This window comes from Idiotropiscis lumnitzeri, chromosome 17 (genome assembly GCF_059441095.1).
Source record: "Idiotropiscis lumnitzeri isolate Australia: NSW breed Sydney's pygmy pipehorse chromosome 17, RoL_Ilum_1.0, whole genome shotgun sequence".
Taxonomy (NCBI): Eukaryota; Metazoa; Chordata; class Actinopteri; order Syngnathiformes; family Syngnathidae; genus Idiotropiscis; species Idiotropiscis lumnitzeri.
Window position 1 is genome coordinate 13,547,590 of NC_142407.1, and position 24,284 is coordinate 13,571,873.

At 43.2% G+C, this 24,284-nt stretch overlaps 5 protein-coding genes across 5 annotated transcripts; 4 read left to right on the forward strand and 1 right to left on the reverse strand.

Moving 5' to 3' along the window:
• Positions 1–150: 150 nt before the first annotated feature.
• On the forward strand, positions 151–1,950 carry cox7b (cytochrome c oxidase subunit 7B). Its single transcript, XM_088279836.1, has 3 exons — positions 151–282; positions 1,057–1,172; positions 1,752–1,950. The coding sequence occupies exons 1-3, from the start codon at positions 246–248 to the stop codon at positions 1,833–1,835; spliced, it is 237 nt and encodes a 78-aa protein (XP_088135962.1). The 5' UTR covers positions 151–245; the 3' UTR covers positions 1,836–1,950.
• Positions 1,951–2,502: 552 nt separating this feature from the next.
• pgk1 (phosphoglycerate kinase 1) lies at positions 2,503–9,807 on the forward strand. Its single transcript, XM_088279517.1, has 11 exons — positions 2,503–2,708; positions 4,897–4,947; positions 5,013–5,168; positions 5,240–5,384; positions 6,215–6,318; positions 6,400–6,519; positions 6,813–6,927; positions 7,966–8,145; positions 8,362–8,539; positions 9,023–9,121; positions 9,282–9,807. Exons 1-11 carry the CDS (start codon positions 2,644–2,646, stop codon positions 9,320–9,322), a joined length of 1,254 nt encoding a protein of 417 aa, XP_088135643.1. The 5' UTR covers positions 2,503–2,643; the 3' UTR covers positions 9,323–9,807.
• On the reverse strand, positions 9,253–13,002 carry LOC148320382 (uncharacterized). The gene is made up of 11 exons (XM_088279518.1): positions 12,718–13,002; positions 12,168–12,272; positions 11,627–11,669; positions 11,501–11,544; positions 11,362–11,395; positions 11,258–11,274; positions 11,099–11,150; positions 10,838–10,893; positions 10,692–10,751; positions 10,550–10,609; positions 9,253–10,478 (listed from the first exon to the last, which is right to left on the reverse strand). The coding sequence occupies exons 2-11, from the start codon at positions 12,268–12,270 to the stop codon at positions 10,447–10,449; spliced, it is 501 nt and encodes a 166-aa protein (XP_088135644.1). The 5' UTR covers positions 12,271–12,272; positions 12,718–13,002; the 3' UTR covers positions 9,253–10,446.
• A 1,037-nt stretch (positions 13,003–14,039) lies between these two features.
• kctd7 (potassium channel tetramerization domain containing 7) lies at positions 14,040–18,218 on the forward strand. Its single transcript, XM_088278908.1, has 4 exons — positions 14,040–14,551; positions 15,418–15,587; positions 15,854–16,032; positions 16,190–18,218. Exons 1-4 carry the CDS (start codon positions 14,234–14,236, stop codon positions 16,564–16,566), a joined length of 1,044 nt encoding a protein of 347 aa, XP_088135034.1. The 5' UTR covers positions 14,040–14,233; the 3' UTR covers positions 16,567–18,218.
• Positions 18,219–18,481: 263 nt separating this feature from the next.
• Positions 18,482–23,963, forward strand: kcnj6 (potassium inwardly rectifying channel subfamily J member 6). Its single transcript, XM_088278907.1, has 3 exons — positions 18,482–18,657; positions 21,093–22,013; positions 22,489–23,963. Exons 2-3 carry the CDS (start codon positions 21,116–21,118, stop codon positions 22,803–22,805), a joined length of 1,215 nt encoding a protein of 404 aa, XP_088135033.1. The 5' UTR covers positions 18,482–18,657; positions 21,093–21,115; the 3' UTR covers positions 22,806–23,963.
• Positions 23,964–24,284: the final 321 nt, after the last annotated feature.

Sequence of the window (24,284 nt, forward strand, 5' to 3'; positions counted from 1 at the left end):
TTTGTCAATACATCTATGACTAATATATTTACCAGGACAAATGTACAATATCCGTTCACATTTGTGTATTAAAACCAACAAGCGTAAACTAGCATATTTTTCATGCTAAATAGGTCCTGTGCGCATGCGCCAAGACAAATAAACGACACTAAATGGACGTCACTTCCGTCGCCTGGTTGTTAAAGCGGCCATACTTCCATTTGTGAGGTTCAAGGGTATTTTCAAGCAACGCCGAACTTGTCGACATGTACAGATTCGCGAAAGCTGCCGTGAACATCAGCGGTAAGCAGATGTGTCCTTATATAATACATATTTCAATTCTTAAAAAAAATCCTTTATTAGTTACTGTCGAGTCTGTAGACGCGCCTCCGGCCGGGTCACCCCGGCCAGAGTGCTAACGTTCAAGCTAATGCTAACAGCTAGGGTTAGCGAGTTCTTTCAATATTCATTGTTAATATCAGTCTTAAGAGCATTAATACTTCAGTAGAAATGACACATTGTCTTAAATAACATTGCTGGACACTTATGTTGTTGCTGTTTGCGTGACAGCTTACTGTAGAGTGGGAAGTTAATTGCGAAGTGCAGTCGTACGTAGGTCAGAATCGTGTCGTAGTCTAACGTAGTACAAAGTCGTAGACTGATTTCCCCGTGTGCCAAAGTGGCCGTTCTGGGTCCAAGCCTAAGCGCTGGCCTTCCTGCGTGGCTTTTGAGCTTGTATTCCTAAAACAGTGGTTTCGTTGAAAACTGACTTTTTATGTCTATATGTGTGCCCTGTGGTTGTCCGGTGACCAGTCCAGGGTGAACCGTGCCTGTTGTCCAAAGACAGCTGGGATAGGCTCCAGCTTAACCACAACCATAAAAGGTGCTATAGAATAAAAATGGTTGGATAATGTGTGTTTACATATTGTCCTATTCTTTTGTTTGCATTATCAGATCAACTCTACAATCACACGTTATGGCGTTTATAGCTTGAGCTCAGTAAGCCATACAAATTGCAATCGAATGAGACAAAGCTGTCTGTCAAATGATAAATGGTGTACATATGTTGTCTTCCAGGTCAAGCTGCACACCAAGTGAGGCACGGATCCACCGCCCCACAGGACTTCCACTCCAAGTATGGCACCGCCGTGTTGGTTGGCGGGTTTGCCTTCTGCACAGCTGTGTGGTCATATGTAAGTGGAGCTTGCTTTTTATGTGGCATTCAATGGTGAGAATTCCTCAAAATGTCTCTCTGCTGAATTGTTATTCTGGTTGCAAAGGCAACTTCAACCGGAGTACATCACACCCATATTTCAAAAAAGAGAGGTGTTTTTTTTGGGGACAAAATGCTTTTTTTTTTTTTTTTTTTTTTTTTTTATATATAGAAAGTCTGCTCCAAAATGCCTTCAGATTGTAATAAAACTGTTACTTGATTATTTCTCAACATATCTCAACTCTTCTTTTCTCGTCTGCTACTTGGCCAGCCACATCTGATTGGCTGACAAGTTTCAGTAAAAAAATATCCGCCAACTAGCTTATAGGGCCAAAATTCTGAGGTGTCCGAATTAAATAGTGCAAATGGAACATTTTTCATGGTAGGTTTGGTCAGTGGCATAGCTATTTATTGTTTGTTTTCGGCAAATTCATTTGTTCTGGAAGATTTTACTGATGTTTGAAGTCTTCAGTCCATCTTTTTTTTTTTGTCTTTCACAAAGATTGCAGCAACTTAACACATTGTTATAGTAATGTTACTTTTTCTTTCCTGCTTTCAGGTGGTGACTCAGACTGGCATCACTTGGAATCTGTCTCCTGTTGGCAAGGTTATGCCCAAACCATGGAGGGAGGCTGATGAGTAAACCAACAAAAAAAGTAATTGAGATCCAAACAAAAATCTTCAGACTGTACAGATGAATAGTAAATATCTGCCTGAGTGTGTTTCAATATTGTCTAAATAAATTAAATGTGATTCTAGATTTGTTTTTTTGCTTTATTTTTCATTGTGAATGCAATTACTTACTATGCAACAATGCTTTTCAGTAAAAATTATCTGAGCAAGAATTTCATTTTCTATCAGTATTAAAGTTTGTTTGAAAATGTTAAAGGTACAAGTTTGACAAGTAATGTAGAAAGTCTCATGTTTTGTTCCTTGGTTTTCGGCGTTTGTGCCCACCTAAACATTTACTTTGGTGGACAAATACCAAATTAACAAATAATTGCAGTTGCATTAAACATTAGTCACTCTTTTTGTTACTATTAGGCCATTTTTACTCCATCGACCTAAAATCCACGGATATGTTCGCATAGTTTACATTTGCAAGTTGGCTGAACTGACTAAATAAATGTAGTTCTTAAAAGCGCATGTGTTCTGTGTAGAAATGTCATTTAAAAAGAAACCCGCAACGCGAAGCTATCTTCTGCTTAGATGCGCCTCAGAGTCGACGTCGCGTGAATGACATCACGGCTAGCCAATCAAAGGCAACGCCCTCCTGCGCTCAGTACCCAATCACTAGAGGTGGGCGTATCTTCGCGCGTCCTCCTTATCCCGGCGCGCTGTTAAGGTCACCGCTGTCATTCGGGAGCTCGCCAGCCACCCAATAGCCCTCGAAGCCACCGAAGCGGAGGCGACACAGCGACGTGAGGAACCAGCAGAAAGACGAGTAAAAAATGTCTCTATCGAACAAACTCACCCTGGATAAGGTGGACGTCAAGGGGAAGCGAGTCATCATGAGGTAAGCGCTTCAATTGGATTAGCTTCGTGTAGCTAACGCTTCTCTTTTTATTTGAATGTGTTCGTGCTATCGTAGTTTTAGAACAGCTAGGTTCATGATAACTCTTACAATGTCTTTTTTTCGTGCAATTGCAAGGTGGGTAAATATCTTGAGGGGCGTGAGCGTCCATTTTGACGACACCGGAAGTCAATTTTGTCACGTATTAAAGTGACGTCACGTGCCAGCGCTGCGTTATTAATATTGTAGAAAATTGCTTTCAAGTAAGATAGAATCCATGAATATTTGTGTTGATCGTTGTGCTCTCCTGAAATTCAACAATATACACGCACAAACAAACTAGATTAAAATTAAATTCAGGTGAATATATTTTCTGTGGGTTTTCTTCTGCTTGCATTCCTGTATCACATTTATCTCCGATTAAAAATGCTCTCATTTTTTGGGTGCCATTTATTTACACTTTTGTTACAAAACAGAATAAATAAAATAACCTAAAAAAATCAAATAAATACTGGTGAGATGGGGATTTGGTGATTAGAGAAAATAAGTTTGCATTAAATCCATAATAACGCTGGCAATATTATATGAATTTCATGAGTTGATGCAAACATTACAGAATTCAGAGTTTTATACTGTCATATGTAGTATACTGTGATTGTAAACGGATAAAAGAAAAAAAATACTTTTAGTGAGTTTCCAGATTGAAAATCATTACCAGCGTAGTCAAATTAATGTTGTTGCTAATCTTGGACATATCCAAGCCTTTAATCAGCACTAACCTGCTTATTACCCATCTAAACTTCTTAAATGAAGCCAATGTATGTTTTTTAGACTGTGGGTGGAAGCGTGCGCAAAGGTAGGCCCAATTAAGATTTGAATCCCAATCTGGGAATGCTGATGCATTTCTGCAGCGTGCACACTCGCCTTCCTATTACTAATGAACTTTTCAAAAATGTAATTTCACAGTTGCGTCTTGGCATTGGACTTGTCCGTGATTAGAGGGGCGCGCTTGAACCTGACACCCATCCACTGTAGAAATGTCAAAGGTTCCAGTTGGCATAGGTCAAGGTTCACCCCCAGATCCACTTTGTGATATGACTAAGCAGCATGTTAGTTCTGAGCGTGTCCCACCCAGGGCTTGCCCCGACGTGTTGTGCAAGCAGTCATCAAAAATTTGGGCCTGAATGAAAACAAATCAAGATGGGAAATTGCTATAGCGACAAACTGTCGATCACCCCAGAATCTGCTTGCCCCCGTGAAATGAGCTAACGTCTGTCCATTTGCAAGGCCGGATCAGAAGGCAACAATGACATGGCTATCTGCCACTATCAAAAGTGCTGCGTTTGTAAGGCTGCGGATCATCAAATGCTCGCCTCACGCTGCCAAAAATGCTGGCGAAAAGCTGACCGGTGTGCTTCCAGACCAGACAATGCTTTTACAGTACAGTACGGTATTGTGTGCACACTAGTGTGGGCTTATGGTGCATCAGGTGGGGAGGAGGGAGGTTATGCAACGCTGGCAGACGCGAGATGCACTGTAGCAACTCTGTTCTCATTTGTTCCAATGGTCAAATAACGAGGAATAATCCCCAGAATGTGTCAGAAAGCCCCCTTGTTATGAGCAATATGTTTAAAAAAAAAGTATTTGTGGACAATGCCCCAAATTCAAGAAGAGTCCAGTCAAGATCATTTGAATTCATTCACTCATGTTTGAGCTCAAGTGGCCTAATGAGCTGTAAATGATGACAGGTCCAAAAAGTGCATTCTGAAAACATCCCCCTTTATTTATGAATTGTCTTATTCATCATATTGCAAGTCATATGCGTAGTCTGAAGTTTCTCAATAAAAATGATTGAACGTTTTGCATCAAATCATGAGGTACAGTCAATCTCTGATTCATTTCACTTGTCAGTGCGCCGTCTAGTGGACAAAACGAGTAACAACTGTGGCTTTTAGATAATTGCGGTTTGTGCTCTAACCCCAAACGAAATTCCAAACTATTTTCTTGCAAAATTTAGAAACAAAATGTCATTGTAATAAAATTATTTTCACACTCTTTTGGAACAGTAATGTATTTAATGGATAAAATCATCATCAGATCCATTTCACAAGGTCCATCTCTTTTTTTTTTTTTTTTTTTTTTTTTTTTTTTATTTTGTGCGTGTTCAGCCTTGTTATTTTTCTTTTTCCAGGGTTGACTTTAACGTTCCCATGAAGGACAAGCACATCACCAACAACCAGAGGTAAACGTTGCATTCTCTGCAGTGTTTTACGGCGAGAGCTCACGTCCTTGCTAATCTTGTTTTAGGATCAAGGCTGCTGTTCCCAGCATCAAGCACTGCCTGGATCACGGCGCCAAGTCGGTGGTGCTCATGAGCCACCTGGGCCGCCCCGACGGGAACTTCGTGCCGGAGAAGTACTCGCTGGAGCCCGTCGCCGCCGAGCTCAAGTCTCTGCTGGGAAAGTGAGACCATTTCAATGAGTGAAAATGTCACATCTGAGGTCAACGCACTTAGAAAATGCTCCTGTGCTTAGGGACGTGACCTTCTTGAAGGATTGCGTTGGCGCCGAGGTGGAGGCCGCCTGCGCCAACCCCGCCGCCGGGTCCGTCATCCTGTTGGAGAACCTCCGCTTCCACGTGGCCGAGGAGGGAAAAGGCAAGGACTCCTCTGGAAACAAGGTGAAGCCACCACACTGGGGAAAAAATGTTTATGAATGAATATTATAGAAAATGAGATCAAAGATCAGGCCTGGGATGAATGCTGCTTGCTGACATTTATCTTGAAGGTCGCTGTTGCTTTTCCTGTCCTGAGAGGCCTGCTCGGTATGCTGCCTTGCGTGGATTCATTTCGACTGTACAAGCTTTTCTCCCAGACATCATTATAATGCTACATATCATTAAAAAAATAACTCTTAGGGTCACAAATGGTGAAAATATATACAGAGAAAAAAAACAATAGTCACTATAATAACATTCACATATGGATAGCTATCACCATTTTTCAAGATTCAGAATGTTCTGAACATTTTGAAAGAATTTCTTAAAAATGAATAAATCAACTCTGTGAGACTCTTCTGACACATTGGAATGAAGTTCAAGCAAAACGCAGTCCATAAAGTCACAAATCGAACAGATTGTGAAATAAGAAGTCCAATGTTCAAATGGAACCTGTGAAGATGTTCTGGATTGAAATGACTTTTGTTATCAGCAAATACAACCTCCTAATGTTGTAAGTTCAGCAAATGACTCTTTTCACTTTCACGTAAAAACAAAAACATAAAAACTCTCAATGAACAAACAGTGCATTTTAACAATAAAAATTCAATGTGATTAAAGAATTCATCTTGTTTTCATATATAGTTTTTCTGGTGATATTACGACCCCATTTTCTGAAATAACATTTTATTACACATTTACTTTTGTTATTGCTTGCATTACGGCATAAAACAATGCCATCCTGTTGGGTGGTCTGCTTTGTCTTTTTTTTTTTTTTTTTTTTTTCGTGACAGACGAAGGCCTCCCAGGAGCAGATTGACTCCTTCCGGGCGTCTCTGTCCAAACTGGGAGACGTTTACATCAACGACGCCTTCGGCACAGCTCACAGAGCTCACAGGTGAGCTTCACGCCGTCGATTGACGCGCGGGTGAGGATGAGAACGACGACGATATGACACGCTGCGGCCTCCTCCTTCCAGCTCCATGGTGGGTGTCAACCTGCCCCAGAAGGCGGCCGGCTTCCTGATGAAGAAGGAGCTGGACTACTTCGCCATGGCTCTGGAGAAACCTCAGAGGCCTTTCCTGGCCATCCTCGGCGGGTGAGACAAACACGTGACTCTTGTCACGTTCAAACTTCTTACTTGTATTGATTTCATGGCCGCCTCACTACATTTGACGGAGTCGGAGTCCATTTGAAGCCTGTGGATTGTGCAACCGCCACTTGCTCTGGAGTTGCACCCGGACAACATTGGCCACCAGTACCATTAATCAACTAATAATATTATTGGCTGGAGAGTCCAAAAAAGAAAAACAGCATCAAATATTGAGCCATCTTGGTGTTGTGTTTTTAATACTATATAGTCTTATCTGGCGTTCTTTTTTTTTTTTAAAGGGCAAAGGTGAAAGATAAGATCCAGCTGATCAACAACATGCTGGATAAGGTGGACGAGATGATCATCGGGGGCGGCATGGCCTTCACCTTCCTCAAAGTGCTCAACAACATGGAGGTGAGGGGTCGGGAAAACGATGGCTTTACTCGCAAATGTCACGGGCCACAACATTAGGTACGGCCGCACTATCTGATCAAGTCCAATAGAAGCGCTGAAGCCAAAATTCTTCGGCTGGTCCAGCAGGATACATGGCCAGAAAAAGGAGGCCCTATTTTATTTATTTATTTATTTATTTTTATTTCGTCACCCACTGTATAATCAATTCAACTTTTGCTTTTTCTTTTAACTCAAAAATTGACTTTTTTTCTGATATTGGTACAGATTTAATCTTGTAAAATTACAATTTGGTCAACGTAAAATAAAATGGAAAATTACAGATTTTCTCATGTTAAAACTATTTTGGTTTTTGTTAGAATTAAAAAAAAAAGTTTTCATCATACATAATTTTAAAAAATACAGAAATAGATCACCTTTTCTTTAGCTGATGTGTTCTATGCAGTGTAGAAAAAAAAAAAAGCTTGCTCAATTTAGACCAGCTAGGGCCTCTTGATGAACCTCATCTTACTCAACCCCAAAAAATACCAGACTGGAACATTCAACACGGCCCAGCAGTCATATTACAAAAGATTATAGCTTTTGTCTTCTGGCGCCAATGCCGTAACCTCAAGTGGATTTAGAACAACATCGCGCTTTATTCCCATCCTAACGTGTAACCACTGATGCTGAAATCTGCAAACAATTTTGTATCAGGACCAGTATTTGCCTGGCCAGATAACAGCTCTCTAGCTGGCAGAAGCGAGAGGAAGCAGCTTTGCAACACTTTGCACTGGGACATGCCAATGTGTGACTTGGGATAGGAATCCATCAGATTCCTTATCGATTCTCATTGGGTGGGGGAAGGAAATGGTCATTATATGTGTAATTGCATAATTGAAACCTTTCAATCAATATAGTCAGCCCAATCGTAAAAGTTTAGAATCAAAACATAATTTATTTGCAACCTAACAGGAATGGATTCCAAGGAATCTACCGGTGATTAAAGAGTAAACAAATGAAATAAATTTGCTGATGGGATTTCCGTCGTTCTCTTGTCAGATCGGCAACTCCCTGTACGATGAGGAGGGCGCCGGCATCGTCAAGGACCTGATGGCCAAGGCCGAGAAGAACGGTGTCAAGATCACACTGCCTGTCGACTTTGTCACTGCCGACAAGTTTGACGAGAAAGCCGCCACGGGAGTCGCGACTGTCGCCGCTGGAATCCCCGCGGGCTGGATGGTACGAGCCAGTCAAGCCAAGTTCCCGCCTCGTTGTGAACTTTCCACACACGCCAGTGTTGGCTGAAATATGGCCTTTGATTAGAATTGCAGATTTCAGAAAAATACAGTTTCAGATTTGACGTTTTTTTACATTGCAAATGGTTCTGAGCGACAAACAAGACATCGTAACAAAAAAAAATCATTGATTAAAACTGAATCACCCTCTCCTCTGCAGGGTTTGGATTGCGGCCCCGAGAGCTCCAAGGCATACAGTGAGGCGGTGGGTCGGGCCAAGCAGATTGTGTGGAACGGCCCGGTGGGCGTGTTTGAGTGGGACAACTTTGCCAAGGGCACCAAGAACCTGATGGACAAGGTGGTGGAGGTCACCAAGTCAGGCTGCGTCACAATCATTGGTAAGAAGCGCCACCAAATTTTACGACCATCCTGACATATGGTGCAACATTCTGAAGATGCTGTGAGGCCAGAATATGTCATAGATATGTCATATCTTCAATAATTTTCCAAAGAACTCGCCTAGTCGCTGTTTCTGTTCTCCAGCCAAAGCCCTGACTCAAAGAAAAGTAGTCCTTTGGCACCATCTTGTGGCATTTACAAGCAATTGCACATCATAGGAACTCAGTACACACGCATTCCATGTGAATGTGTGAGTTTTGAATAAAATTATCTGTAACCTTTTTTTCGGGTAATGATGTAAGATGGGTTGAAATGATATTAAAATGTTTTGGGCTCATAGTTTGCGTTATATTTACAGGTTAAACTAGAAAAACATTATGAGTACAATTTCAGCTCACGTTACCAGTATTGGACTTTGTTGTCAATTGGCACGCTGTTTAAAAAAAGAAAAATGTGTATTTTTTTTCTTCTGTGATGTCCAGGTGGGGGCGACACTGCGACCTGCTGTGCAAAGTGGAACACTGAGGACAAGGTCAGCCACGTGAGCACAGGAGGCGGAGCCAGCCTGGAACTGCTGGAAGGTGAGTGGAGGACTAAAACCAAAATGTAAATTACACTGGAGAGAAAAAAAACCTACCGTGGACCCTGCAATTTTACCTCCTTTCCAGATTTTTTTTTTCTTACTTTTTTTTTTTTGTCCCAATGCAATTGAGCAGTTGTTCCGTGCGTGTGATTTTGCAGGCAAAGTTCTCCCCGGAGTGGACGCCCTGAGCAACGTCTAAACTTCCTCCCCAACAACCCACTGACGTGCGTTTGTGTGTGCATGTGCACGCTTGTGTGTCTGTGTGTGTTTATGTCTGTGTGAGAGAGAGTGTGTGTGTGTGTGTGAATGTGCTGAGCGGTGAGTAGCAACTAAAACCAGACTAATGTTAGCTGGTGTTAACCTGCAAAAAAACAAACAAAAAAAAGACACACGCACAGTCAGTGGGCTTGATCGCAGATCAATCTGCGACGAGTCAAACTTCTGCCTTCTCGCGACACGACTCGGCGACTACTAGAGTAGATGGATTCTGGTGGAATTTTCTTTTGCCGTGATGAAAAGTTGACATCAGCACAGACTTTAGGAAGCGCGTGTGACCCTCCTGCAGTCATTTCCTGCTAACTTGTGTGTATTCACAGCATCACGGTTCATGTGGCGTTTGTGTACCTTCTGACATCGGCTCGGTTCTGGTCGCCTCTTCAAGTTAATAAATGTCCCGAAAAGCTTTGCGCTGCTCTTGTGTTCCTTCTCAACTTGCACTATGAATACCTGGCACATTTACCACTACTTAGTTTTTGAACTGCGCCCTCCCCAACCTAATAAAAGAAATAAATGAAGGCAATAGAAAAAGAAGATAGGGTTTGCAGCAAAAAACATTTGACAGTTTTATAGCACTTGTCGTATACTTGGTAGAAAAATGGGCTGTTTTTTTAGGGGGTGGACTTTTTATTTTTTATTGGGTAGGTCTTGTGTTGTAAAGAATTCATGCAAAATGGGAGAATTTTTTTGTGCCAATTTTATTTTTTTTTAAGAGCTTATATCGGCTGAATTACTGTACATCGGTCAGGATGCTTGGAAGGCAAAGCCTGCGTATCGCCAATCAATATTCCCCAATGAAATTAATTGAAATGCCATTAATCTGGTTCAGTCTGCTATAAATAAGAAAATAAATATTGTAATTTCTAAAAAAAAAAAAAAAAAAAGTAATGATATAATTAAATGGACTGTAAATAATCGATTGATGAATGAAGATGCATTGTTTGTGGTTAAGAATTTTCAAAAATTTCGCGTGATGATGGCTAACAGCAACACCTGGTGGTAGCCTTGATTCAATAGAAGAGGCAACGCGTCTCTTTCACATCCCTGTCAGGCTGCTTTTTCATTCTCGTACAACATATCTGGTCCAAAGAAAACGGGACACATGAAAAGCAGTCAGCGTCTGTGCATTGCGAGGGATTTCTGCGCTTACCGTTTTCCAGTACGTGAGCTTTTTGCGCCAAGAAATCTGAATTTTCATAGTCGTCGGCATCTGAATGTTGAAGTGACACGGCGGTTTCGTTAAGTGCGAGACCTCGGACTCGAAATGAAAACGGTGCTGTGACGTCTCGTACCGTCGTATGTCGGCGCCGCGCCGGACATGTTGGCGTAGTGACCCATGAGTGGATCGGCGTCTGAAGACGAGACGAAACGAGGTTCGGTTAGGCTACACCATCATTCAAAAGAGATTGAATTCATTTTCAAGTGTTTGAACGCCCACCTTTGATCCTCAACGGAATCTGCTCATTTTCATACACTGAAATGGGGAGTGGATCTCTGCCATGGAAAAACATTAAGAACCAGTTTGAGTAAGAGATAGAAATGACTTTATTTCCTCAAATACGGATTGCAGAACTCTTGGGCTTTTATTTCTAACCATTTAATTAAAATATTAAGTACTATCAACATTTTGTCAAGTGAAAGTCACATTTTTAAAAAAATAAGATGAATGGTAGATAGTGTATGAGAACTAAATACTTACACATAAATATGTTCCCAACTCCTGGGTGGTGATGCAGCTACCGCATATATAGCTGTGAGCATTAAGACGGACGAATAATAGATTGGTGAACGTGTACGTCTTGCCGATTCACAAACATAAATCGAATAGTTTAATCGTCAGAATTTGTGCTCAACTCACCTGGACTATCGCCATCACTGGAAAATACAAACGATAACTGTTAAAATGGGCGTAACTGTTTGACATTTTGTCTTGTAATTAAATTAACAACAAAAAAAACCTACTTCGAGGTTGCTCTCATTTGATTGGCTTTGGTGACTGGAGAAATAATAATGTTAGACTATGTAAAAAAAAAATGCAAGTGTAAATGAGTACAACAGTATTGCAGATGTTGTGCTCGATGGCAGCTGCAGGAAGAGTTACCTGTTTTGGATCGCATGACAGCAAATCTGCTCCCCCCACGCTGGCTGTCAAAAAGTACCCCAAAATTGTCACAATGCAAATGCGCCAAATGACTTGAGAATGTTTGTCACAAAACCTGATACTCACAACGTGTGCGGGTTGTATATTTGATCTTCTTCGTGTATGGTCTCTGGAAAAATAAATCGTTTTGGTGCCATTTATTGGGGAAAAATTACAAAAAGCTTTTTTTTTTTTTTTTTTATGAAAACATACGCCAGTTAGTTTTTTCAGGCCGACAGCCCAAAGAAAGAAAATAGAATTTGAAATTATTTTAATACATTAAAATTACATTTTGTATTTATGTAATTTTTTTTATATTTTAAAGAAAGATGCTCAATGATCAGCACTGAAAGGAATTTCAAGCAAAAGCCACCTAATGGCAATTTCATCCCATTTTAAACTGATTTGCGTGAAGCTGATTTGAGTTGTCAAGATCCTGATTTCCCAAGATAAATCTGGAAAACAAAGGGGTCGTAACAAAAATGATGCCTGTAACTGATCATAAATGCTGTTCAAAGTCATCTCAAAAAATTTTAGATGCCAGTTTCACACATTGATTCATAAATTGGAAATGAATTTACTTGTTATCCTGATTCCACCAAAACAAAATCCGGTTCTAGGAACTTACTGGGCTTCTTCTTGCATCTCAGACATAGAAGGCCCAGCAGACTGAGCGAGGCCAGCGACGCTACAGTCGCAGCAGCATACTGCATGCTGGAATTCCCCAGCATACCTGAAAGCAACACTTTTTAAAACATGTCCCAGCAGGTCAAAATCAGTCTCTCCAGTAGTTTTTTTTCTGTGAATGCCACACATCTGCGCCTCCAGAATGTGGTTGTCTGAAACTCTTGGGAGTTTGCCTTCACGCGCCTCAAAGCAAAAAGCGCGGGGAACTATTCTCATTATAGTTGATTAATTTAAAAATGTCTATTGTGCTTTGCTTTGCTTTGTTTTGAAGGTTTTAATTTCACCAATTGAATGAATTAGAAGAGCACAATTGAACTTTTTAATGTCCTTTAAAATAATTTTATCTTTTTGATTTAATCGTTTCAAAAGATCCAAATCCACACATTCACATTGCGATACAATCAAAGACACAAAGTCATCTCAAATCCTTCAACTCATCGAAATGAAGGTTTCTTTACAACAGAATTTGCATTGTGTTGCTTCTGAGTTACCTTCGGTGGTCCGGCTGCTCTCCTTCCTGCATCGGCTTGAGTCGACATCAGCAGTAAAGCGTGTGCATTGGCTTCCTTTTAACAACAATTCGCCACATCCGTCACACACTCGCGACCTCAACGCGACTTACAAAATGTTGGTGATTTCAAGTGGACACACAAGACATGTGAAACAATGCTTTCATGTCAAAATGTCAACAAACCACTTTGTCATTCTCATCACACTGCCCATTAATTATACACAAGCGTAACTGAAACGCTACCGATTGATGTTTGGCGGCAACATAATTTATAATAATAATAATAATGCCTTTATTAGTCCCACAATGGGGAAATTCGAGATTCGAACCCAGGCCTCCTGGGGAGACTGGGTCCTGAACGCGGCGCCTTAGACCACTCGGCCATCCTGGCAGCCACGAGATTCGAATTTGCGTCCACTTGTGGTAAATTTAGTTGATTGGACATGATTTGGAGATGGGCACATCTTCTGCATCAGGCCCCACAGTTGGTAACAACATAAAAGGTGAAGTGCTGCGAATACTGTGGCAATATTTTACCATGATAACTGGGTACCCTGGTACAAATGGGGCCATCATTCATTTTGGAGGCAGCGATCCACATTTTGGAAAACGCTCATCTAAAATAAGACTCCGTTGAATTGGTATTAAAACAGCAGTTCAATTGTACATTACTGCCTGTCAATCAAAGTAAAAATTTCCAGCTACACTAAATTTCTACTAACAACTTTATAGGATGTCATGACATCCGGTCCGAGTTAGTATATTTTGGCTAGGCGACTTGCTTTTCAATTTGGTACAGTCAGATATTTTTACAGAATTTGTAATATTACATACAGAATTGCCGTAACAGTTGAAATTAATGGTAATACTACATTCATTCTGGAAATGTCAGTAGGAACTCGAATGCTCTTGAGAGACAGGACAGGCTAGTTAGTTTTTTTTATTATTTATTTATTTTTATACACATTCGGCCTAAAATTGTGTTTGTGTGACGGTGTTAATTGTTTGGGAAAAATGCCAAGTGATTTTACATTTTAGGCGAAAGTGCTGAACTTCTCGCGTCTTTCACCTACGTCATCGTATGTATTGTTTTTGAATGTGTGCGTGTGTCTGTATTTGTGATACGGCTGCTTGGCCCATGGCAGTTAAGTTTACATTTCGCATTAAAATACTTTTCGGTTGTTGTGTTTTGTTTGAAACACATTCAAAGAAAAATAATTTATTCTGGAAACGCATGCGTGGACGTGATCACGGTGCCAACGTCATGACGTCGGCTCTGTGGACGTCATGGTACGAACGTAAGGGCGTAAACAGCTCGATGGAAACACGCCCCCCTCAAGCTAGCGGTAGCTTAACGTCAGTGTCAACCGAACCCGGTTGAGTGACATCGACTCCACACCGTATGAAAGAGTGGTGTGTCGGTACAGCCTTTTGGCCGACTTGTTGTCATCAGTCGTCGTGTTGTGGTTGATGCTCGGCAGCGGTTGTCCGCGCGCATGCAACAGAATGGCGCGAGCAGTTCCAACGGCTCCGAAGGCGGCGGCGGAGAACGACAGTCTCCGTCCCGAAGCCCCCTGCTGCCGGCGGCGACGACTCGGGTGAGACGCTTCATCCAGGAGCGGCGACCGCTGCCGCTGCCCAAAGTCATGGTGGTTTTCTCGGCCGCGGGGGACGCCGAGAAAGCCAGCGATGCCATGGCCGAAGACGACTCACGGAAGACGACTTCCCCGGCTGTGGCGGCGGCGGCGGCGGCGGCAAACGTCTGCCGGGGCAAGCCGTCCCGCTGCCCGCTGGACGCCAAACAGGAACAGCAGGTATGCCGTCAATCCGAAACGTTTTATTTAATTTCATTGCAAGCAATCCACGAGTAAGGACAACAAATGACGTCATAACCAAGCGCCAATCGTAATTGTTTGGCGAGGAACGTGTGGTCGGTTGGCTGCGTTGTGATTGGCCGACAATGGGTCACGTGACGAGTGTTGTGCCTCACCATCCTGATTACAGACCTAAACACGGCTGCCTAATCCTCTTCTTACCCCTGCCCTTTGTCACTGGCATCTTAAAAGTATCTGAATGGGCTTTGTTGCTAACATATTAAGCAGTTAAAATTTGGGGCATTTTCTTACGAACAGCTGAGTTATTATGGACAAAGCCTTGTCACACATACTGAAAAATTGCAAGTAATTGATAGAAATAGGTTATAAGTACCTATGTTGACAGTTTGAACTGAAAACATACCAGAAAATGCTCAAATTAAGCCAGATTGTCGTAATGTGTGTCATACTTACGAGCAGGTAGCACTCAATTTGTGCATGTGAGAGTGAACTCCACACCGTTCAGGCTAATAGAGACACCCAACAACTAGGGTTTTGCCGACTTAGATTGTTGGATACTAAAAAAAACACTCAACACGACCCTGATCATCACTTAGGATGGTCTTTTATAGACCTACGACAATCGGGTCTTTGCTAACGTTGAGCAGAATGGAGTAAAAAAAAAAAAATCATTTTAACACATGACACACCACTGGATAATATCCTGTAATAGTCATTTGGAGACACCGGACAATCGGATCTTTGACATTGATTGGAATAGAAGAAAACCAAAAATTAGCCTCATTATCTTTAATTGTGTATGTTTCCGGTCCTCTTTGAAGGCTGTATTTTTTTTCCTTTTAAAGTTTCCCGAGGTGATCTCTCTGAACGTGGGGGGTTCCCACTTCACCACCCGGTTGTCCACGCTGCGGCGTTACGAGGACACCATGCTGGCCGCCATGTTCAGCGGGCGCCACCAGATCCCGCGCGACGCAGATGGACGCTTTTTCATCGATCGCGACGGCGCCTACTTTGGGTGAGTTGCGCCGTTGCAAATGTGCGAATAACATTTTAACGTTCTGAATATGTGAAGTTAAAGTACAATTTGATACGGTTGTGCCTTGAAATACAAGCTTTGCTTGTAAGTTCGTGAGCGAAATGGTACATTGTCATTGGTGAAGCAAAACACAGAATTGGCTTGACGGATATGCAAATGCTACGCTCTCAGATTAAGGCAAACTAAAAAAAAAAAAAAAAAGGATGACGTTTACTTCCAATGTGTGTGCTGTCCGTGTCGTGAAGGGACATCTTGAACTTCCTGCGCGAGGGCGAGCTGCCCCAGCGCGAGCGTGTGAGGCCGGTGCACCGCGAGGCGCAGTACTATTCCATCGCACCGCTGCTGGAGCGCCTGGAGGACACCCAGCCACTCACCGGAGAGAAAGTGCGGCAGGCCTTCCTCGACCTTTTGCCCTATTATAAAGGTAAGCACGGCTATGTTGTTTGAAATTGCGGCAAAGGACTACTTGTCTGTTAGACACGGATATGGCCTGCTTAGACCAAATCAAAGTATTTGGCGCCACCTTCTGGCCTCTCACTGCCAGTCAATGGTTGAATTAAACGAGCGTTGTGTGCCGGCAGACAATCTGGAGCGCATCGTGGACATCGCCAAGCTGCGCGCCATGCAGAAGAAGGCGCGCTTCGCCAAGCTGAAGGTGTGCGTCTACAAGGAGGAGATGCCCATCACGCCGTACGAGCGGCCACTCTTCAACTCGCTGCGCTTGGAGCGTAGCGAGGGTGAAGCCAAGCTCTTCGAGCACCACTGCGACGTGGACGTGTCCTTCGGGCCGTGGGAGGCGGTGGCCGACGTCTACGACCTGCTGCACTGCATCGTGGGCGACCTGGCGCGCCGCGGCATCGCCGCCGAGCAGCAGTGCATCGGCGTGTGTGACAAGCACCTCATCAATCACTACTACTGCAAGAGGCCCATCTACGAGTTCAAGATCACGTGGTGGTGAAGGCGGCTTTGGAGTTCAGGATCCGAACCGGCTGAGTTTTGAGCCTTCTCTTCTTCGCGTCTTTTTGGCCACTAACATTTTTTGAAGGCCAATGGAATTTAAAGGACAAAGAATCCCAATCTAAAATTGCCAATAACAAAACGATGACGCTTAAAGCTGAAACGATCAGGGTATACACGTGACGGTAGCATTTCCGCTCCCTTGCCATCAAAGTCAACCAAGGCTCAATCATTGGATGTCTCTCAATGTTTAACCTAAGTGATTATTCTGTGCCGTGGGGTGTGGCAAGTCTTTTTTTTTTTTTCTCTCCTTGCAATTGAAGTTAAAACAAAAAGCCCAATTATCGCTTGTCTTGAGTGATAATTCTAAGGTGTATGTAAAGAGTGATTCTTTTTCCTCCTTCCCAATTGAAAAGGCAAAGGTCAGACAGTTGAATGTCAGAGATTATCGTGGGATTATTTTGTAGCGAGACACGTCACGAATATGCATGTGCCACATAATTGCATCAGCAAGCTAATTGACAAGTTCACTTTGCCCGCATACTAATGAAGTCGTCAAATGAAAAAAAAACAATCCATTCTTTTTTTTTTTTGCAGTTAACACCTTTTCAGACTCTGGGCGTCAAACAGTAAATGGCTCCGCCTCCAGTTGACATAGCAACTAAAGACGTAGTCTGCGTTGGCCCCGCAGTAGAGGGAGGAAAAAAACATTGCATACGTCTCTTTTGAAGAAGACAAAATGGGGAATTAAAAAAAAATAAAACGATTTTTAGTTTGTATTTCAACCCTCCCCCAAGAAGGTCCCTGCAGGGACATACTGTTCCATTCCACAATCTACCAAATAACAAATATGGACAAGACGTAACCAGATGGGCATTTGATCATGGGTTTTTCTTGATTAATTGTTGCGTTATTTCCTGTGAGGAGTTTCAGAATGTTCTGACCTCGTCACCCTTTTCCGTTGGATTTTGCAACTTCCCGTCGATTTAGACGGCAAACTAGTCCTAATCAATTCCAGACTTGATAAATCAAGAATCAATGATGGGGATTATTACGTCCTTCCCTGCTTCTACAACTTTTTTGTTCTTATTTCAAGCATTCCGCTCACCATTCCACTCTTTTTTAATGTATATTATAGTCCAAGCAAATGTTGTGACGTTGCGCTTCATGCTAAGCTAACAGGACCACCGAGTGTCCTCGTACTTGATAAACTCTGAGCACCTTGTGATTGTAGCTGAGAAAGTAAATATTTTGTACCTCACTGTTAAATGATATTCATGTCCACTTTTGTTGTTTTCATAGCACTTCTTGTGTTGTTTTTATAATGTCGTCATCTTATCGAAAATATCTGTTGGCTTCTAGGAAGCTGTAGTCCTCGATGATTTGTCTTTCTTTGCTTTGTATTGTATTGTTTTATGACTGACGCAAATTGAAGTAAAGCTGTATATATACATGTATAATTTATAATATCCCTTGTTGCGCTTGATGGCTGTGAATTTATGATGACACCACAAGTCATCTTTGCCCTTTGAAATGAGGAATGCAATTAAAACGTTCCCGATGCCCCCATAAAAAATATATTTTTGAACAAGTAGTACTCTTGTACTTTATAGAAAAAACATTTAATAAAACATCAGTAAGTGAAACAATTAATTCATTGCATCTCCTTTTTCACAACACTTTTCACATCGGTCACTTAGCATTTACCTCTCTTTACCTTTTTTTTTTTTTAATACCTCTCTCTAAATACTGTTTTTCATATTCATGCTCCCATCGCTGCATGTCTTCCACCTCTCTCTCTCTCTCTCTCTCTCCCCAATGTCTCTCGACCATCCAGGAGGAGGGCCAAGGTTGCTGGTCCTGCCGGTGCTGCTGCTGGAGAAGGAGGAGGAGGAGGAGGAGGGATAGTGGTGGTGGGAGGAGGCTGACGGGCCAACAAGCTCCCTCTTCACAGCCTTGCAGCAGCAAGAAGGATGGAGGCAGAGGAAAAAGGACGTTTCTAAGCCATCCACTCAGTCGCTCGGTGCCAATCCGGGAAATTCTGATGGGAAGGAAGCGAGTGGGAACCATCCGGGCCGCCCGTTTGCTGCAGGTAAACATCTTTTTGGTATTAGCATGTTGATAACGCCTTCTTAAGGTGGTGCGGAGAGGGCACGGACGGTGTGTGCGTGTGTGTGTGTGTAGGGGGGGGTTGCATAACAAGACGAGGATGCTATTCATGCTGGCGACGTGTGCGTTAGTTCCGTGACGTGATCTCCATGGAGGAGGAAGAGGGGGATAAGGAGCTCGGGAGTGGAGGGGGTTGAGAAGACAAATGTTGCCGGCTATGCAGGCAGGCCCACGGCCTCCCGTCAATACGAGTCCCGCATGTGTTGCTTCCGCTGCTTCGGACATGCAGCAGAAATATTCAACAAAACGATCACTGTTCGGATTATTAGTCGTCGTATAGCAGGTCACCTCCATCTCCATGACAACAGCCTCTTCCTTAACAAGTTTCATATGTCATTATTTTATTTTACCTGGGCTGGCAGCGAGTGAGTTAAACGTTGTGATCGGAAGTCAAGGGAAAAGCAGGCGTGACATCAAAAACAAGTACCTGCAATGTTTTGTCTCAAACATCGATTTAGGATTAATCATCCATTTTTTTTTTCAATTTCAGACAGGCGACTAATTAATACATTTGGAAAAAATCTGTGGTTTATAATTTGATGTCAATATTCTTGGTCTGCGTTATACTATGTGCGCATGGAAAATGAATGAATGAAAATGGGTCAGTGTCATGTCACACCGACACTCAAGTTTTTAATAGCCAGTGAGCGACCTCCTGACCATATGGCTCACATAAAAAGCCTTTGGGGGCTTTTAACGTGAAACATATGGTCCAATCATTCACATTGAGAACCAGGCCTGCGAATCTCGTTTCATTTGAAAAAGTGATCCAGGAATAAATGCCGTAATTGGTGTTATAATAAGCCTCCGTCGGCCATTGTGGCATACACCTGCTTAAACAATCCCATTTTCTGTTTGCTAAAGCCCAATCCCCAAACAATGGTCGCCTAGCAACGGCCGCCAGATGCTCCGTCGGGCTTTCGGATTTTTTTTTTTTATGACGCCACACAATGACGCCTATTGTGGTGGCCGACCATCACTATATAGAAATGCCACAGGAGCTCTCGTTTGCGCAGCCAAAAGAAACGCTAACGTTAGCACGCATTGCTTACTTTCAAGGACTTTATTATTCCTCATAATCGAAACAGGTGGCGATTGAATGAGCAAAAATCGAAAACCACTGCTTTTGCCTGTTAAACGATGACATTTTCAAAACTGGAGCAGCTAAATAGCTAGCAGCGACTCGAATTTTAGCTTAATTCAGCCTGATGAAGATACACACCCATTTTCCTCATGAGGATTGCGGGGGGGGGGTGCTGGAGCCTATCCCAGCTATCTTCGGGCAGTCGGCGGGGTACACCCTGGACTGGTCGCCAACCAATCGCAGAGCACACAAAGACAAACGACCATCCGCGCTCACACTAATACCTAGGGTCAATTTAGAGTGTTCAATCAAATCTATCATGGATGTTTTTGGAATGTGGGAGGAAACCGGAGTGCCCGAAGAAAACCCATGCGGGCACGTGGGAGAACATGCACGCTCCACACAGGAAGGCCGGAGTTATAAAAATTATAGTACAAAAGCAGGTAGCAGTGACATGTTTTCCACGGATTAAATAACTGCGGCTTTTACCCCTTTGAAAATAATGAGACTCATGTTATCCAATGCTGTGGCCTGTTCCAGAACATTCCTGCTATATTGTGAGCACTTGATAGACGGAGCCGTGCGTTGCCATGGATACCAGTGCTGCTCAAGCTCAAAATATTCTCTTGTGAATGGAGTGCACAACGGCTTCAACGCAGTCGTTTGTTCCGCTGCTAAATACACAGAAGGGGGTCTAAAGGCACAGGAGGGAGACAATAAAAATATCACGAAAGACGCGGAAATGTAGGTTTTGTGCAAATATTCAAATGCAGCAGAAGTTAATTTTATTTTTAACTTCTTCTAATTGACATTTTTTTTAATTGAAAATTAGCATAGCAAAAATCACTCGACAAAGTTTAACTTACTAGACCACACCCAATACATAAATAAAAAAAGACAGTGTTTTTTTTGAGGGGGGGGTTTAGAACGAATTAATTTCATCTCAATTCATTTAAAAAAAAACGTGTTCGCTATACTGTGAACCCCAACAAATACCAAATATCTGCGAGTAATTGGTGCCTTCGGAAAAAATATTTAAAACTAAGGAATGTTTTCGGTGTACAACGGAGGATAGGATTCCTGTCACTCCCTGAATGCCGACCAGCTAATTTGCAAGGGTTCATGGAATGGATCAAACTTGTAACTCAACGTACCACTGTACTCCTACCTGAAAGATACTTGAAAATTTGATTTAGGTGCAGTAATAAAGTATTTGTTACGTCCCATAGCTGGAAATCATATATTGCAACTGACGCTGTTTGTGATTTTCACAGCCTTGAATCCATCCAGCACCCCCATGGAGCAGGATGTGGAGAGCCCAGCCATTAGCAAACTGTCCAAGTTCCACAAGCCGGCCGGCAAGGATCTGCCCAAACAGCTGGCGGCGATGGACCGGGCCCGGAAGGTCCAGCGCTACGTCCAGAAAGACGGCAAGTGCAATGTCCACCACGGCAACGTGCGTGAGACGTATCGCTACCTGACGGACATCTTCACCACGCTCGTTGACCTCAAGTGGCACTTCAACCTCTTCATCTTCGTCCTGGTATACACGGTCACGTGGCTGTTCTTCGGCTTCATGTGGTGGCTTATCGCGTACCTGCGCGGGGACCTGGACCATATCGCGGACAACCTTTGGACTCCTTGCGTCAATAATCTGAACGGGTTTGTGTCAGCCTTTCTGTTTTCCATCGAGACAGAAACCACCATCGGTTACGGATATCGGGTCATTACGGACAAGTGTCCTGAGGGGATCGTTCTGCTCCTGATTCAGTCGGTGCTGGGATCTATCGTCAATGCCTTCATGGTGGGCTGCATGTTCGTCAAGATCTCGCAACCCAAAAAGCGCGCAGAGACTCTGGTGTTTTCCACGAATGCCGTCATCTCCATGAGAGACGGCCGCCTGTGCCTGATGTTCCGAGTGGGGGACCTACGAAACTCGCACATTGTGGAGGCCTCCATCCGGGCCAAGCTGATCAAGTCCAAGCAAACCAAGGAGGGCGAGTTCATCCCTTTGAACCAGACGGACATAAACGTGGGTTACAACACGGGTGACGACAGGCTGTTCCTCGTGTCGCCACTCATCATCTGCCACGAGATCAACCAGAACAGTCCCTTCTGGGAGATCTCGCCAGCCCACCTTGCCAAGGAGGAGCTGGAAATAGTCGTCATTTTGGAGGGCATGGTCGAGGCCACGGGTAAGTACGAGGGGTCTGGACAGCTTTCATACGTTTTTGACTGACCGAAAGACACAGCCAGGGACTGATTGACGGCGCTTTATAGCTTGTCGGACGGACAGAATGACTGAAAGATATTTCGAGACAGAGACGGGCGGACTGACAGATTGACATATAAGGATGGAGGGACTGAGTGACAGATAGGGACGGACTGAAAGATGGCGATGGACAGATAGCGAAGGACGGATGGAAAAACCTGACGTTAAAACTGATAGGCTAAATGGAAGAACGGATGGACAGACAAGAACAGACAGATGGACTGAGAGGTAAGAACTAGTCTAGAGGCCAACGGATGCCGATAGACCGGATTGACTGACCGACCGATACAAACAGATGGAAAGATGGACGGGCCAACGGATTACTAGATAGGCATGGATGAACAAAGGGACAAACCCCCCAAATTGCATCCAATCGCCGCCAATCATTCTGTTCTCAGGTATGACGTGCCAGGCCCGGAGCTCGTACGTGAGCAGCGAGATTAAGTGGGGATACCGCTTCACGCCCGTGCTCACGCTGGAGGACGGCTTCTACGAGGTGGACTACAACAGCTTCCACGACATCTACGAGACCAACACGCCCGCCTGCAGCGCCCGCCAGCTGGCCGACATGAGCGGTCGAGCCCGCCTGCCCCTCACCTGGTCCATGGGCAGCAAGCTGAGCCAGCAGGGCCTGGCACCCGAGGCCGAGCGCCAGGACCCGCAGACTGAACGCAACGGAGACGTCGCCAATGCAGAGAGCGAGTCCAAAGTGTAGCTTCTGCTCTGCACGTACGCGCACACACATATACTCTCGCACACAGTCCGGTATTTGGCCATTGGTGAGAAAACACAAGACTGCGTGTTCCAGTCTCGCCGACCACCAGATCCCTCTTATTTTTTCTATTCCAATATTCCTATAGGTACGTTTGCATATTAAGTATTTTTGTACATAATAGGATATGTTTTGGACTCCTTCTGTTTTTTGGGGTTTGCCGTGTGAATATTTGACAGATGTTTGATACTAACGCTCTGGCTTAGTTTAGGCCTGTACATAATCGATGCCTTACGTAAGCCTTGTCTACACTTGCAAACTTCTGTTTCCAAACATTTAAAAACTGTGTTTGTAAGAAAACATTTGACACGTTTGATAATATGAACGCAAACTTATTTGGACATTCCTCAAAACATGTTGGCTGAAGTGTGGTAAAAAACAGCCAATCAGAGACCAGGTGGTGATCATGTGACTCACTGGCTGGACAAAATGGCTTCCTACAGAGCAAGGGAAGAAGTCAGGCATTTGAAAAAAGTCAAACTTTGAATGAAAAATAAGAGAAGCGTCCTTATCTTTACAACATAAGATGAAATGCTTCAAGACAGGGTCAAGAATGCGCCGCTGTGGATCCAGATTTCACAGGTAGCCACACATGGTCAAAGCACATCCAATTTTTAAGGGAAGGGTGTATTTTGGGATAAAAAGCAAAGTTAGGGTTTAAGTTATTGGATAAATTAAAAAAAAGGGGGGGAGGGTGGTCCTTTTATAAAATTTCACCGAAAAGGTAGTCCTTATTATTGAAATTTGAAAAATACTGTTTAAAAAATGGTGACCATTTTGTGACACACTTGAACTGTTTGTTAATGCAGTTAATCTGAACCCATTTAAGTGAGTCTCATAGTGTGGACATGCAAACCAAACAAAAGCAAACTAGTCTTTTGTGATGTTTGCAAACAAATGTTTTTCGACGTTTGCGAGTGCAGACAAGGCTTTACTGTATACAGTCTATCAAGCTTTTATCTTTGTTTCCACCCAGAAATGTATACTATTGGGCCATGACATTAGATACAGCTGCACAATCTAAAGCGATCCAATATATATATATATATATATGCAGGTGTGCCTAATGAAGTGTCCCGTGTGTGCATCAGCATGTACAAACTAGAATGAATCCTGTAAAGAGTTTTTGATTAGTTGTGTCCGCAATCTCCTCTTTGAAAAACCAATACCACAATGACGCGTTTGTTTACTTGTAAGGCCCCCCCCCCCTGCTTGTGGAACGTTCCACATCCACGCACTCGACACTTCCTGCGGAAAGCCATGCCGTTGAATTGCCCTTTAAAAATCAAGAGACGCTTTTTCGCTTTTTTTGCACATCAGAAAGTGTGAGAGAGAGAAAGTCGCTGTTGCAGTAAAAGCCCGAACCCCCCCCCCCAAAAAAACACACATCACACCAAACAGTATGATAATAACTACAATAAT

Excerpts from the sequence above, each read along its gene's own strand:
- kcnj6 (XM_088278907.1), top strand. The coding sequence starts at position 21,116 with ATGGAGCAGGATGTGGAGAGCCCAGCCATTAGCAAACTGTCCAAGTTC. Across the intron at positions 22,014-22,488 it reads GGGCATGGTCGAGGCCACGG|GTATGACGTGCCAGGCCCGG; the intron begins GTAAGTACGAGG and ends TTCTGTTCTCAG.
- pgk1 (XM_088279517.1), top strand. The coding sequence starts at position 2,644 with ATGTCTCTATCGAACAAACTCACCCTGGATAAGGTGGACGTCAAGGGG. Across the intron at positions 5,169-5,239 it reads CTCAAGTCTCTGCTGGGAAA|GGACGTGACCTTCTTGAAGG; the intron begins GTGAGACCATTT and ends TCCTGTGCTTAG. Across the intron at positions 6,520-6,812 it reads TTCCTGGCCATCCTCGGCGG|GGCAAAGGTGAAAGATAAGA; the intron begins GTGAGACAAACA and ends TTTTTTTTAAAG.
- cox7b (XM_088279836.1), top strand. The coding sequence starts at position 246 with ATGTACAGATTCGCGAAAGCTGCCGTGAACATCAGCG. Across the intron at positions 283-1,056 it reads AGCTGCCGTGAACATCAGCG|GTCAAGCTGCACACCAAGTG; the intron begins GTAAGCAGATGT and ends GTTGTCTTCCAG. Across the intron at positions 1,173-1,751 it reads GCACAGCTGTGTGGTCATAT|GTGGTGACTCAGACTGGCAT; the intron begins GTAAGTGGAGCT and ends TCCTGCTTTCAG.
- LOC148320382 (XM_088279518.1), bottom strand. The coding sequence starts at position 12,270 with ATGCTGGGGAATTCCAGCATGCAGTATGCTGCTGCGACTGTAGCGTCG. Across the intron at positions 11,545-11,626 it reads ATATACAACCCGCACACGTT|CCAGCGTGGGGGGAGCAGAT; the intron begins GTGAGTATCAGG and ends ACTTTTTGACAG. Across the intron at positions 10,610-10,691 it reads CGCGGCGCCGACATACGACG|ATGCCGACGACTATGAAAAT; the intron begins GTACGAGACGTC and ends TTCAACATTCAG.
- kctd7 (XM_088278908.1), top strand. The coding sequence starts at position 14,234 with ATGCAACAGAATGGCGCGAGCAGTTCCAACGGCTCCGAAGGCGGCGGC. Across the intron at positions 15,588-15,853 it reads CGCGACGGCGCCTACTTTGG|GGACATCTTGAACTTCCTGC; the intron begins GTGAGTTGCGCC and ends CGTGTCGTGAAG. Across the intron at positions 16,033-16,189 it reads CCTTTTGCCCTATTATAAAG|ACAATCTGGAGCGCATCGTG; the intron begins GTAAGCACGGCT and ends GTGTGCCGGCAG.